Below are 14863 nucleotides of genomic sequence, written 5' to 3'. Positions count from 1 at the left end.
TGGTGTATATTGGCTCATTATTGCTTCAGTTTTGACTTTATTGCTTCAGCAGTGTTTCATCACTATGGTGCATTATCATGTGTGATCTTTCCTTGCTGAGATTATCTGGAACTCGGTAAAAGCTGTGTTAATGAAAGTTGGAGATTTTGTTATGGATGTTTTAGGGTTTAGGGATGTCACTGAGGGCGTGCCATATTTTATGCTGGTGTTAGAGACTAGGAGTTATTTGGAAGAGCTGAGTTACCCAGTGGCCTGCCTAGTATGCTTGAACTTGATGTTTCTGGCTGCTATTGTAGATCTGGTTGTAGTTTGGAGACGAGAGAGATGCAGGAACAAACAGGCTACAAATGAGGTCTTTACCTTCTCTGGAGGCAGTAGCAGGGAGACAGGGGTTAAGGACAGAGTCCGCAACCGAAGCGGGGGAGGGAAGGCCACGGCACCGGGGAGACGGAGTGCTCGTAGAGCAGCAAAATGTCCTGCCTTGGGACCTTTGAAAGAAGAAGAATTAGTTGGACATGGCCTGTACCTCACTGACCCTGAAGCGTGGAGTCAGGAAGCTATCTGGTTCCTGTTCGTACCGACTAGAACGGAGGAAAGTAAGGATAGAAGCGATGGAACCCCTGCAGAAGTGCAGTCACAAAGGGCTGCTGCGGCGGTGCCGGATCTGGCTGCAGGCGGTGTGGGCTATGGCAAAGTCCCTCGGACAGATAAAGTTGAGGAACTGGTTTGTGGAAAATGCGGCTCGAACGTTTTGATCTGTAGGGGGGTCGCTGACACCGCCTTCGCCATTAGAGGGGCTGCTGAGGCTAAGGTTCTGTCGCCTGCAGCCAGGGGACCAGAAGCGGTACCGGGGGATGCGGCGAGGTCCTCGGAGGGCGAGCCCACTAACGCCATGGAACCTGCTAATGCCGCTGCTCCTGCCTTAGCCCCGCTTGTCTCTGCCGAGCCGGCTGCTGCTGCTGCGGGAAAGGGTCCTTCTGCCTCAGCCTCAGCTCCACTACCATTTGAGGAACAGAGCCAGGCAGACAAACAAAATCTAAATATTTCAATGGAAGGCACCTCCCAGAGTAGGACACGATTTACTTTAGGCAAAGAAGTTCAGAGAGATGGCAGCGAGCAGGAAGATTCAAATGGAAGAGTTAAGATCTCCCTTGCCCTAATTAAAACAAGGAGAAAAATGGCAGCTAGCATTGGGGGTCGAGATAGCTCAGATGATGATGGGGATAAACCAGGGCAGGGTGATCCCAAGGAGGGAACTGTCAGGAACCCTTTTGCTGCGGTTGAGGAGCTTCAGAAGTCTGCTCAACTCATGAAGCAAAGGGAAGAGGATCCAGGAGAGGGTACATCGGCTGGTGTGAAGGCTGTACCCTTGTGGGCAAAAGGAGTGGAAAGGCTAGAGCTAAGGAAAATATACTCAGGAGACGGACGATAGTGATGATGATGAGAAAGCCCCGTTGCCAAGGAAGGAGGTCAGGCTTATTAGGCAAGATTATGCCCGGAAAGAGCAAGAACTGTTGCTGAGTTGGCTGAACAGATGCTGGGATGGAGGCATGGACACCATAGAAATAAACCCTCGGACAGTGAGGCAGTTGGGAGTTTTCTGGAGAGACAATGGCATAGATAAGCACTTAGGACATCTCAGCAGCAATTCTAACCTCTGGTCACACGTATTGACAGCTGTGGTACTGTGGTACCCCAACAGGGATGATTTACCCTGGAGACCTTCACGCTGGAATACAGCCGCTTGACTCCTTCCCCATCTTCCTTAAGGTTATTATATGCTTTTTTTCTCTCTAGTAGTTTATTTCTCTTTATACTGTTAAACTATAAGAAATACAATTTCATCTTTCCCTGACTTTCCAAAAAAAAGTCCGTGTTGTGGTGAGTTTATTCTACTGGGGGAGGGATCCACCCCAACCCGGGACAGCCTTGCAGATAATAGGGATTTTCCTCCCTTGCAATCTAGGCTAATTTATTTAGCAGGGAACTCAGTTACCATTGACCTAAAATACGAGAAACTGCTGGCATACTTCGTTTTCTGTAGTTCCTAAGGCTAAGAATAAGCATCAGCAGTCCACAGCTGTGTTATGGTTTATTCCCATCCTGATTTACCTGGGCTGCTTCTTCCTGCTCTGGTTTGTGAAAATGCCATGGCAAATCTGTCAGTTTTAAGGAGAAAACAAACAAACAAACAAAAAAGGCATGTTAGTTGATCTCATTTTCACTGGTTCCTCATGCATCCTGTTTGTATGAAATAAAATCTTTGAGCAGCAACTGCACTTCTGTTCTAAAAATTGAAGTCAGTTTAAAGTTGCTGTAATCTAAAGTTACACTTTGGATGTCATATTTATTACTCTAAAATAGCAATCAGAAATCTGATAGCCTTGCTTAATCCTGTTATGAATCTGCTTGAGTTACGATGCTGGAATTGCTCAGCAATGTGAACTAATTCTCACAGATTTGTATTAGAAGTTGAAATTTGTCAAGAGAATTTATTTTTTTTTTTTGCTCTACCTGTATTACTGCTGGACATTGTTCAGCTTCTGCAATATATTGTCCAGTGAGTTGTTTACTTTATTGCAAAAAAATGTGTTTTGCCCATTTTTATGGTGATTTCATACATTTCCTCATAACTTACGTTTCTCCTTAAGATGCTACTTTATTTGTGTCTCTAGCCATGAAAGTTTCTTACTTTCTCTAAATATGGAATTGTTTTGGTTGGAAGAGACTAGTAAGATCATCAAGTCCAACCATTCACAAGCTCTTTCTGCAGATAGTCTCTCTTTCTTCTCTTCAAGACAATGTAGCTTCTCTCTGAAGAGACAGATAGCAACCTAATTTCTAATTTGGGCTCCGAGTGAATTCCACATCAGTCCTAAGAGTGTCTGTTACAATGGGAATATTATTCAACAGCAGCATTGGATATGTTTGCTTTGGATAATGCTTGTTCAAAGTGGATTTTGCAGGCAGTAGTTGTGAGGCAGGTGTCTGGCATTACCTCAGATCAGTCAAAGCTATACCTGTATTTTTCCATGGGTATGTCTAAAAAAACACACGTTACTAAGCATGTCCAAGTCATATCATGAATGACAGTGTAAGAGTATCTCCCTGCCTTATGTGAACATTATTTCTGCTGCCCCCAGCACAAGAGTGGCACTGAACTGCTGGAGTGGGTCTAGAGAAGATGGTCAGAGGGCTGGAGAACCTCTCCTAATGTGGGCATACTGAGAGTTGGGGCTGTTCATCCTGGAGAAAGAAAGCTCCAGAGAGACTTTCTGTTGCCTTCCGGTACTTGAAAGGGCCTCCATGAAAGCCAGGAAGGAACTTCTTACAAGGGCTTGTAGAGACAGGATGAAAGGGAATGGTTTTAAGGTTGAGGAGGGGGGATTTAGACTGGATATTAGGAAGAAATTCTCCACAGTGAGAGTGGTGAAACACTACAACAGTTTGCCCAGGGACATGGATGCTGCCTCTCTGGAGGTATTGAAGGCTGGATTGGATAAGGCCTTGAGCAACCAGGTCTAGTGGAAGATGTCACTGCCCATGGTGGGGGCAAGCATTACAACGAGATGATGATTAAGGTCACTTCCAACACAAACCAGTCTATGAATCTATGAGCATTACTTTCTGGAAGTAATGAACTTTTGGACCTGGCATATCTATGAATTGGTTTATTTTTAAAAGAGATTGTTACTTATTAGCTCAGTCTCTGACAATTTCTTATCACTGGTTGGCCACACAAATTATCTTATTCCAGGGAAGTCATATTTATGAAAGCAAAATGTATTTTGAGCAAGGAACATTTCAAAAAGTTTAGTTTGTGATTGAGGTTTTCACAACTGAATTTCTCACAACAGCCATTTTTATTTCTACAGCATGCTACATCTCCATTACAAATGAGAACTCATGTCTGCATGTATTGTTTGGACATGAACTTTAAAGCCATGCTTCTGCTTTTCAATAAAATAACTATAAATATTTAATATTGTTCTCCTTGTGTACATCACATCTGTATGCTAGTTCAGTATGTCAGAAATCACTGATACAGCATATTAAAGCTTAAAATAACCCTCCCTTTTTGTGGTTTCAGCAAGCTTGAGAGCTATAGTGCATTTACCAAGACAAAATGATTAGTTTTGTTTAGATCCTGATCCTCTTCCTTATTTCTTGTAGTCTCAACCTTTTTAATTTTTTTACGTTCTCATAAATAAAGAGCCTGTAAGTGCTCTCAAAAACACACTCCTGTCTATCCAAACTAAACAGCGTGGAGCTATATTAGTACTCTGCTCACACTTTCCAAACTGAAACACTTTATGGTTCTGAAAATGCCTCTTGTCCAAGTAGTTTTTACTATTCAAAGTGTGCATTTTGCAGAGACTCTTTTAAAGATCTTAGTACATGAAGATTTAAATAATTTTTAAAGGGTAAGGGATTTTTTTAAGAGCATATATTTATTTATTTAAAAGATAGATTTTTGTTTTTAAGCTAGCCTAAGCATTATGAAAATGTTTACTTTTACTGAACAAAGAACTTCTTCCCCAGTAAGTTGCCTGTGGTGAAATGCATCATCCAGCCACAGGCACCCCTAGGAATCTAGTTTTCAAAGAGAAACAGCCCAGCAACATGCTTGGGGTTCATGTACCTTCAGTGACAGCTGCTCTTCCAGCCTTCTTGTAAACTTTTTATATTCTCTGCAGTATCACAGAATCATGGAGTGGTTTGGGTTGAAAGTCACGTAGTCCAACCTCTCTGAGTGAGCAGGGACATCTATGATTAGATCAGGTGCTTAGAGTCCTATCCAGCCTGGCCTGGAATATTTCCAGGAATGGGCAACCTGTGACAGTGTTTCCTTGTAGAAATTCTTTTTTTCTGTCTAGTCTAAATCTCCCCTCTTTTAGTTTAAAACCATCATCCCTTGTTCTTTCACAACTGACCCTGCTAAAATGTTTGTCACCATCTTTCTTACAGTACTCCTCTAAGTCCTGTTAACTGCCACGGTCCTGAACTAGCACTTGCTCTTTTAAAAATACGTAAAATTTTGCCACTGGTGATATCAAAGGCTGATATTTCTCATAAACCAAGCACCGTGCAGTGAGTGACTTGGAAGAGAGTGGCCCAGAATGTGTGTGTTGGCTTCTGGAGAAATACCAATTAGTTTCTTGCCTTGCATTAAGTTTCGTTGCCCTAGAAGGTGGTCTCATCACCTCTGTGGACTCACCCTATCTTTGTTATTTTAGCTAAAGCAGTTGCTTTAAGGTGCTGTATATGGCTGTAGCCATGACTACATTACCCCCACCACACACACACACACATACACCCCCATGCGTGCTTGCCACATGTGTAAACAATTTGCTGGTTTTAGTGGTGTGACCTTTTGGCCTCTGCCTCTGTAAACAAATGAAGGCCAAAGTTCAGAGAGATCAGAGGGGGAACTTTAAACATCCTGCAAAATCTGCAGTTCATTAAGTGTAGGTTAGTATTTAGTTGCAGCCAGTGCTTTTGTACTTCTAAATAATTTGTTCATGACACATTAGGGAAAGGAGGATAGCTTTGCCTGGAGACTTCAGGAAGTGTAATTGCATTGGTTTTAGGTTAAAAAGCCAACTTTGGCTTTTTTTTTTTGCCTTGGGAAGGGAGTAGTGCTAACACATGCTTTGCTTTTATTTTTGATTGGGATTTAAATGTTTAAATTATGCATACTGGCCTCTGGGAAAAAATAGCTACAGTGTGCAAAGAATCAATAGTATCATGAGGCAAAGATGACTCACAGGCAACAGAATGTGTGTCAAGGGAGTATGAAAAGTAAAAGGTGGAATGAGCCAGCTAGTCTTGCCAACAAGAACAAACATGAAAAAGTGTTGCTGCTTAGAAGGCAGGGTTAAAAAGGGGAAGATGCTAAGATTTTTTTGATGTGTAGTAAGCCAAGTCATGCATGGAAAAGAAAGGTAAGGACTACCCAAGCTTCTGAATGACCAAGCATCCCTGCTTTAAGTTCTTTACTTTCCTCAGGATTTTTTCCTACCAGGAGCAGGGGAGCTCAGTTCTCAACCTCCAACTATATGGTGGGCAGTGAAAATTCTTTGTGTTACATAGAGCTGTGTTGGGTGGGCTTCCCTGGCCATTGGCAACTCCTTGTTTTTGTAAGTCAAACTAAGACCTGTGTAAGTCAAAGAACTTGACTACTGTTTGCTGTATTTTCAGTATCAATTTTTTTACAGAAATCACTCTGATTCTGTTGTCATCTCATAGGGTCTTTTGTCATCTGTGACTTCACAACTGAACTTCTCAATGCGTAGAAATGAGTGAACTCTTAGTATTTCTGGCTCAGAGAGCCTAAATTAACCCTGATTTAAAATATTCTGAATCTATTTCTGATGGACTTCTGTGTTTCTAAAATTCTGTTTATCTGAATTTTCTGAAGACTGTTGTTTCTACATAACAGATCTTGTGTCCTCTAAAAAATTGCATTGAGTTTCAGGTGTAACTTATCACCAGTAAGAAGTTTTAAAGTATTTTATAATTTCACTGACCAAGAATAAAACAGAAGCTAAATCATCTATGATGCAAACCTTTTCAAAATCCAGCACGTTGCTTGGTGTACTTGAAATACTGGAGTTGCAGCCTTTTATCATCATCCTAGGCAACACTTCTGAAGTGAAACGTCAATAAACTGGCAGCACTGAACAAAATTATTAGCGTTTGTATGCAGTCAGGAGCTTCCTGAGACTGCAATTTTTTTACCTAAATCAGTTATGCAGAGCAAATTCCAGGCTTTCTCTGGCCCATTTTTTCCAGACACCTTTAATACATAATGCATAGATAAGCTATAGTCTTAAAATATTAGTGGGGAAAAAAAAGAAGGTTGGCTTTAAACCAGAACAGAAATGGAAGAAAATGGAGTGACAATTTGGACTTTGTACCAGGAGGGTTTGTGCCTTCAGCAACTTCTCTGGCTGTGAAGCAGCAGCAATCCCATCCTCACCTATATACTGCTTCTCTGCTTCTCTAAACATCCAGCTTATGTTGTAGTGTTGAGATACTGTATGGCTGTAGTGTGGCAGGGCTGAGTACTTACCTGGTTTGGGGCTGTATATGAGCTGTTCCATACATGAGAGAGCATCTGAAAGCTTACTGCTGAGGAATTGCAGTGGAAATTATTTGGCTAGAGACGTCATGTTTTCAAAAGTGTCTGAAAAAGTATGACCTTTGGGGCGAGGGGAATCTATCTACTTAGAGGGCTCTCCTCTACCATATTTTGCTGTTACTGGGAAATACTGGGTTGTGAAAATTGGCCCATCATCTTGTTTTTCCTGTTACTCTTAGAGCAAGAAAAACTATAATGCTGCTGTGGTAAGTTTCTCAGCAACCCACTTGAATAAGCTGGTCAACAAAATTCTGAGCTCCAAGTAACTTCACACTAGACCATCTGGATGGAACCACCATCTGGTTTCCATTCCCAAGTTTTTTGTGTTGATAGAAACTTCCTTAAAATGCAGGCATCAAGAAAGACTTTGTGTATGAAACATGAGTGAGCATAAATCTAAAAGCAACTTTCACCGTATTATAGTAAATCACTTATTCCCCAGTTCAGAGTTATTGTCATTTTGGTTTAACACAAATTCAGTGTACCTGTTCTGATTTATAAGACCTCTTAATAAGCTGTCGCAGTGATCCTGTTACATTAAATAGGGAATAAGATCTGCTTTCCTAGGTAGAAAATAAAAAATCACACACAACTGTACCTGGGAAAGATTTCAGTTTTCTTTTATACTTAGAAGAGGACAACTTGCAGATGTAAATATTCAAAACTCAATGTGAGTTCAGCTATCAAGTGGTACTTACATAAGTGCATTTTATGTTCCTAAATCCTAACTAACCCACAAATAACATTCTGATTTTAATGTTTTTTGGAAGTGTCATGAAGGTAGAGTCTCTTGCAAGTGGAAGAAGACTACTACAGGAAAAGAGGAAAAAAAGCATGTTAATAATCATTAGGCAGGAGGGAGCTAAATTTAACATTTTGTACAAGTATTTATTTTTCCATTGTGACAATTACTTGCAATAACAAATGTCCTTATTTTCTGTTTTCCCCTTACTTGTATGTTTAGTCACTCTTATGATCAGGATAAGGTGTAGATACAAACACCATTAATTTTAACCTCTCCTGGGATACAGTCTCTCTTCAGTGCACAACTCTGCAGTGTTAATTTAAACAAGAGCTTTTGGCTAACTCTACATAGTTAGTGTTTGAAGAAATACATGAATGTAGGTTGTACTGACCTACTCCTAGAACAGGTGAAAATGGCAATTGAATGTTCTCTGTGCTTGGGAAGTTTCACAGTACTAAGAAGAAAACTGTATTTACATAGTCAATGTGAGAACACTCGTTGTTAGAAAGCCACCTGTTTTTCAAGATGTTGGGATTGATATTTTTAACTTAAAAGGCAGATGGTAAATCCATTTCCCAATGCTAATCTGACAATAATGTTTTGATTCTTTGTGGAGTTCAGAAATGAGCTGTGTGCTCATTTAAAATCTAGGGGCTGCTGGTAAATGGTATCTCTTAGTTCAAAAAGTCTTCTCTGTTGATTGAGCTAGTGATGGAGGAGTGTCTTCTGCTAGAGAACAGGTTTGGGTGATGCTGCTTCTCTGCAGTGAGTATTATTACAAAGTACTGGGTTTATTTTTAGGAGGCAAGGAAGAAGGTGCTGTGCTGCCCTTTTCTGAATGGACTTATTCTGGTTTTCTTTCTTTAATCTTCAAATGATATTATCTATTTCTTTGGATTTGAAAAATGAGCTCTGTTCAGCTGATTCTGCTAGTTTTTTTGCAGACTTCTCTAAAGTCTTGTGATTTAAGAACTGAGAAATTACCTTTGATGCAATTGGGGTAAGCCAAGTGAATGACTCATAACAATGCAGTTGTGCAAAGCTGTCTAGATGGGTCTTGAATATTCCTAAATTTGAATCAATCCTCTGAATATAAGTATAAAAAAAAAGAGTGGGAATTATTTTATTTGAATGTCAAGAAGTCCTTAGTTTTGTTGGATACTGAAAATCACAGTAGAATGGATTCATTTGGAAAATGCTTTTCTTAATCTGCAGAATAAGAAGATTGATTTTTTTCCAGTGGGCAGATGAGGGAGGCATTGACTCCGGGCTCTCCTGGAACTTCTCACAGCCAATACCTGTTTTGCTTCTGGTTCTGTGTCACTGTTGGTCTCAGTGAAAACGTTTAAGGTCTCCTTGACTTGCTTTGGCATCTTGTTTTTTTCCTTTACCAACATGACACTTCCAAAGAATTAAATGTTCTGAATTAAGCAGGATTAGACTGCAAATTTTTCCTGATCTTTATCTGTCTTTTAGGTGATGATGTCTATGCTTTGGCTGCATTATAGATTTACAAGTAAGTTTCTACAGACAGAGCCAAAGTATCCATGCCCCATACAGGCCATCCATGGTGAATTAATACATACATTTAATTCGTACCCATTTTAGGGGCTGTCTTGAAGTTCTCATCAAGCCCATTCAGGTCTTTTTTTTTTTTTTTTTTCTTATGTGAAGCCAACTGTGTGATTACACCATGGTGTGGTGCAGACAGCAGTCTCCAAAGATGCTACTACTCTTTTTGTTGGGTAATTGTGGTGCAGAATTCAGTGGCCTCTGGGGAACTTCTCCTGCCATCAGCATCTGGTTGTTTCCTGCCTCACAGGAAAAACAACAAACAGTGAATGATTTCTGGTTATAATTAGGGTGGCAAAGACATGTGACCTGAAGTACATTAGAAGGTGTAGTCATTTAGTGTAGTGTCCCTGGAGACGTTGCCTAAATGTCCCTTAGTTGCATGTGCCCAGGGATTTAATGCTTAGCAGATTGTGAGTGTATGTGTGTATTTCTTAGCTGGTTCCTAAGATTTGTGCTCAGAGCCTCTGGAGGTCTGTGATGCCTGGTAGTGGCTGTCACTCTTGATTGCCAAGCCTGCTGGCATGTGACCATCTGGGTCACTCTTGGTTTCTTCCTCTTCTCCTTGGCCTCCTCCCCTTCTCCTCACTGTTCAGATGCAGCCAGCCAAGACTGAATTCCATGTAGCTATAGAAAAGCCATGAGGTGGCTCTAACTGGCTCTGCAGTGTGACACTTTAGAAGCTGCAGCGTGACACTTTAGTACCACGGTGTGCTGTCGGTTCTTAAAGCAGCATTAGATTGACCTCCTTTTTGCCAGTTTCATTGTTACTGTCTTGAACAAAATAACTTGCAGCAGTGGTGATCGTTATGAATGCTCATTTAGACTCTTCATACATAGAGGGGTTTCGATTTTTTCAGCCACTGCAATTTGAGTTTAGTCTCTTTTCAGTCATCACTGAACTTCCACTACTCGAATGGTGCAGCATTTCAGCAGGTGGTTTTTGTGATAAATTTCGGGGACAAAAATCTCAAAGTCCAATTAGAATTTATTTAATTACAATGAGCAAGCAGGATAAGAGGCAAGAATCAGTGCTGGACAAGGGGGAGTCCCCGCTCCGACCACTTGCCGCGCCCAGCTGGTCCCGGTCCCCCTCTTTTATAGTCCGCCCACCGCCGCTGACAGGTCCCCTTCGAGGTAAAACAAGCACTCTGCGCATGTGTGTTGCTGTTGCCGAGGGGTTTCTTCCGACCCCCTGGTGATCGCTTGGCGGGAAACCTCTCAGGCAAGGCAGGCGGGAAAATCCTCTCAGGCAGGGCAGACCTCTGACCTGGGCTTCTGAAACTCAAAACTTATTAAAACCCTTCTATTACATTATTTTAGTGAACAAAACACATCATTCCCTATCACAATCCCCCATTTCTCTTCTTCTTCATTTTTGTTCACTAAATCTTTGTAACTCTTCTTTAGCTAATTCTAGTGTCTCTAGTGTTTCATCTACAGACAACTGTTCATATTTGGCCCTTATAAACATGAGATGTGCAGCTTCCAAACGACTTTTTACCATAGTAATCAACTTGTTGAATATACATGGCCCAAAAGTAAGTCCCAACATCAACAGAATCACTGGCCCTGCAATAGTTGAAAGTAAAGTAGTCAACCAAGGAGAGTAGCTAAACCAATTCTCGTACCAGCTCTGATGTGCCTCATTTTCCCTTTTTCTCTGCTCTATCTCCTTTTTTAACTCATTCATAGAATCGATTACCCGTGTGGTCTGCATAAGAGCAACATTCCTCTTTCAATGCCACACAAAGACCTCCCTCCTTTAGGAATAGCAAATCTAAACCTCTACGATTTTGCAGTGCTACCTCTGACAATGACCTTAGTGATTTTACCAACCCCTCAATCTGACATTCTATTTGTGATGGTTTGGGGGTTACCCCGCCCCCCCACACTTTTGAATTTGCCCCAGCTAACTCAGACGGACCCTGGGAATATAGATGAAGCAATTTATTTACAGCTAGCAGAATTTACAAGCAGCTATTTACAATATATACAGTTATATACAGTTATATACAGAAATATACAAAGGATAAACAATACAAAAGCACAACTCCCCTCCCAGAAACCTGAGTCCCCAGGAGGGGCTCTCAAACCACCCCAACACCTTCCCCCGGCCCTCTCAACCTTACCCCAGTTCTCAGGAAAAATAGAGGTGCAGCCAAGAGGTTAGGGAGCAGGGTTAGTTGGAGCAGGGTTAATGAGATGTGACCAGGTCTAAGGCAAAAGCAAGAGAGTGAAACAAAATGGAGAAAAAGTCTTTCTTCTTCCCAGAGTTCTCAGCGTGACTGTGAGAGAAGTAGACACAATTGTTTTTCATTTCACTGCCCGTTATCTAGTTCTGTTACCAAAACATTCTAGCTTGCTTCAAACTAGCACAATCCACCCCTTGTCTACTTCGCTCAGAGTATCGCTGAGAATTATCCAATGTAATCTAAACCAATATTTACACTAAAACAATATATACAAGTTCAGTTCACACTTCAATCAGATGTAGGTGATTCAAAAGCTCAGAACAGGGACTCCCAGGTGATGTTGGGTTCGTGCTCACATACTGTAGATTCTATCGTAGATTCTTTCAGTGTTGGGCGCCGATGTTACCTAGAACAGAAAACTCCTAACAGCTTGAATTTAAACTCTCTCAGCTAAAGTTAGATTTCTCTGTGGAATACACTGGATTTCACCATTCTCCTGCATTACCCAATATGTATGACCAGGACCTTCAGCAGAAACCACCCCTCGGACAGGTTTCCCTTCGCCCGAAGGAGACAATACCCAAACAGTTTTCCCTAACAGATTCTTCTCACGTACAACAGGAACTTTATCACCGTCTACTGTTTGGACCAAATCTGATTGTGCAGGTCCTGCTCTGTTTACTGAACCTCTACTATTTACCAACCAGGTAGCTTGTGCTAAATGTTTGTCCCAGTTTTTCAGAGTTCCACCCCCCATGGCTTTGAGGGTGGTTTTCAGCAAACCATTGTAGCGTTCAATCTTCCCTGAAGCTGGTGCATAGTAGGGTATGTGATAGATCCATTCAATACCATGCTCTTTGGCCCAGCTTTTCACAAGATTGTTCTTGAAATGAGTACCATTGTCTGACTCAATTCTCTCTGGAGTTCCATGTCTCCACAGTATTTGTCTCTCCAAACCAACAATGGTGTTACGTGCAGTAGCATGTGGAACTGAATAGGTTTCCAACCATCCAGTGCTGGCTTCTACCATCGTTAGCACATACTGCTTACCAGAACGAGATCGAGGTAAAGTGATGTAGTCAATCTGCCAGGCTTCACCATACTTGTACTTTGACCATCTCTCACCATACCATAATGGTCTGATTCGCTAAGCCTGCTTAATAGCAGCACAAATGTCACAGTCATAGATGACTTGGATGATAGCGTCCATGGACAAGTCAATTGACCTATCGCGAGCCCATCGGTATGTTCCATCTCTGCCTTGATGTCCAGATGAGTCATGGGCCCACCGAGCTAAGAACAGCTCACCTCGGTGTTTCCAATCAAGGTCAATGTCAAGTTCAGAGTTGGTATCAGCTTGAGCAATCTTAGCAGCTTGGTCTGCCTTCTGGTTATGTTGATGTTCCTCAGTGGCTCTGCTCTTAGGCATGTGTGCGTCTACGTGCTGCACCTTCACTGGAGTTCTCTCCAGCCGTGCATCAATGTCCTGCCATAGATCAGCACACCAAATAGGCTTTCCTTTCCTCTGCCAACCATGCTTCTTCCAGTCCTTTAGCCAACCCCATAGAGCATTGGCTACCATCCACGAGTCGGTGTAGAGGTAAAGGATAGGCCAATTTTCACGTTCAGCCACATCAAGAGCAAGTTGAACAGCTTTTACCTCAGCAAACTGACTGGATTCTCCTTCGCCATCTTTCGTTTCGGTAACTCTCCTGGTTGGACTCCAAACTGCTGACTTCCATATTCGCTTGTTCCCAACAAGACGACAGGAACCATCTGTGAACAAAGCATAGTTCTTTTCCTGATCAGAGAGATCACCATAGGGAGGAGCTTCCTTAGCACGAGTTATTTTCTCCTCTGGAGGTTTGGAACAGTCTGTGCCTTCCGGCCAGTTGGTGATCACCTCCACCAGACCAGGTCGGTCAAGATTACCCATTCGTGCTCGCTGGGTTATCAAAGCCATCCATTTAGACCAGGTTGCATCTGTGGCATGATGTGGTGATGAACCTTTGCCCTTGAACATCCAGTTAAGAACTGGCAGTCTAGGAGCTAAAAGCAATTGTGACTCAGTTCCAATCACTTCAGAAGCTGCTTTCACTCCCTCATAGGCTGCTAGAATCTCTTTCTCTGTTGCAGTATAATTTGTCTCTGAACCTCTGTAACAACGTCCCCAGAAACCAAGTGGACGACCACGTGTCTCATTTGGAGCTCTCTGCCAAAGACTCCAAGTTGGACCATTGTCACTGGCAGCCGTGTACAGAATGTTTTTAATGTCCGGACCAGATCTCACAGGACCCAAGCCCACTGCATGGACTATTTCTCGTTTGATTTGATCAAAGGCTGCTTGTTGTTCAGGTCCCCACTCGAAATTGTTTCTCTTACGAGTCACATCATGCAGAGGTTTGACAATCTGACTGAAACCAGGAATGTGTAGTCTCCAAAATCCCACCACACCAAGGAAAGAAAGTGTGTCCTTCTTACTGGTGGGAACAGCCATGGTAGAGACTTTGTTGATCACATCCTGAGGAATGTAACAGCGACCATCCTGCCACCGCACTCCCAGAAACTGAATTTCTTTGGCAGGTCCTTTGACCTTGTCTCTCTTAATGGCAAAACCTGCTTGCAACAGAATGTCAATGATTTTGTTACCTTTCTCGAAGACTTCCTTAGCAGTTTGGCCCCACACAATGATGTCGTCGATGTACTGGATGTGCTCTGGAGCTTTACCTTTCTCCAGTACATTGTGGATGACTGAGTGACAGATGGTTGAGCTGTGTTTCCACCCCTGAGGCAAACGATTGAACTGGTACTGGATTCCTCTCCAGGTGAATGCAAACTGAGGCCTGCACTCCTTTGCTATGGGAATAGAGAAGAAAGCATTAGCAATGTCTTGGTGGCTCTGTGGTAGAGTGCTTGCCTGTGGTGCAGAGGTCCATGAGTTTGATTTCCAGTGGTTACCTTGTCATTGTTTACGTTATTGGCAGGAACACTGGCTGTGTTCCCAGCACTTGGAGAAGGAGGGGCAGAGGCTGGCAAGGGGGAAGCCGATGACTGTGTTCCCTTGTTTTGCTGTGAAAGCGACTGCTTCTGAGACACAGAATTTTTCTAGCTCTTACAGAAGCTGGTTTTGAATTTTTCACCAATAATGCCAAAATTAATATGAATATTAAAATCATGAGGCAAATATTAAAAACTGTGAGAAGAAAA

At 42.2% G+C, this 14863-nt stretch overlaps 1 protein-coding gene across 3 annotated transcripts in view; it reads left to right on the top strand.

Annotated features, from left to right (window-relative positions):
- Positions 1 to 14863, top strand: part of SPSB4 (splA/ryanodine receptor domain and SOCS box containing 4) — a 149910-nt gene that overhangs the window by 49759 nt on the left and 85288 nt on the right. The window contains exon 3 of one of the 3 annotated variants that reach the window (XM_064152752.1): positions 9105 to 9133. The exons of the other annotated variants lie outside the window; for them this stretch is intronic. Coding sequence (XP_064008822.1) covers positions 9105 to 9109 — 5 coding nt within the window. The 3' untranslated portion in view covers positions 9110 to 9133. Of the gene's footprint in view, positions 1 to 9104; positions 9134 to 14863 lie in introns of those variants that run through there. 3 annotated transcript variants of the gene reach the window in all.

This window comes from Pogoniulus pusillus, chromosome 13 (assembly GCF_015220805.1).
Source record: "Pogoniulus pusillus isolate bPogPus1 chromosome 13, bPogPus1.pri, whole genome shotgun sequence".
NCBI lineage: Eukaryota > Metazoa > Chordata > Aves > Piciformes > Lybiidae > Pogoniulus > Pogoniulus pusillus.
Note: the sequence above shows the minus strand (reverse complement) of the source record. Positions and strands in the feature narration are given on the sequence as shown.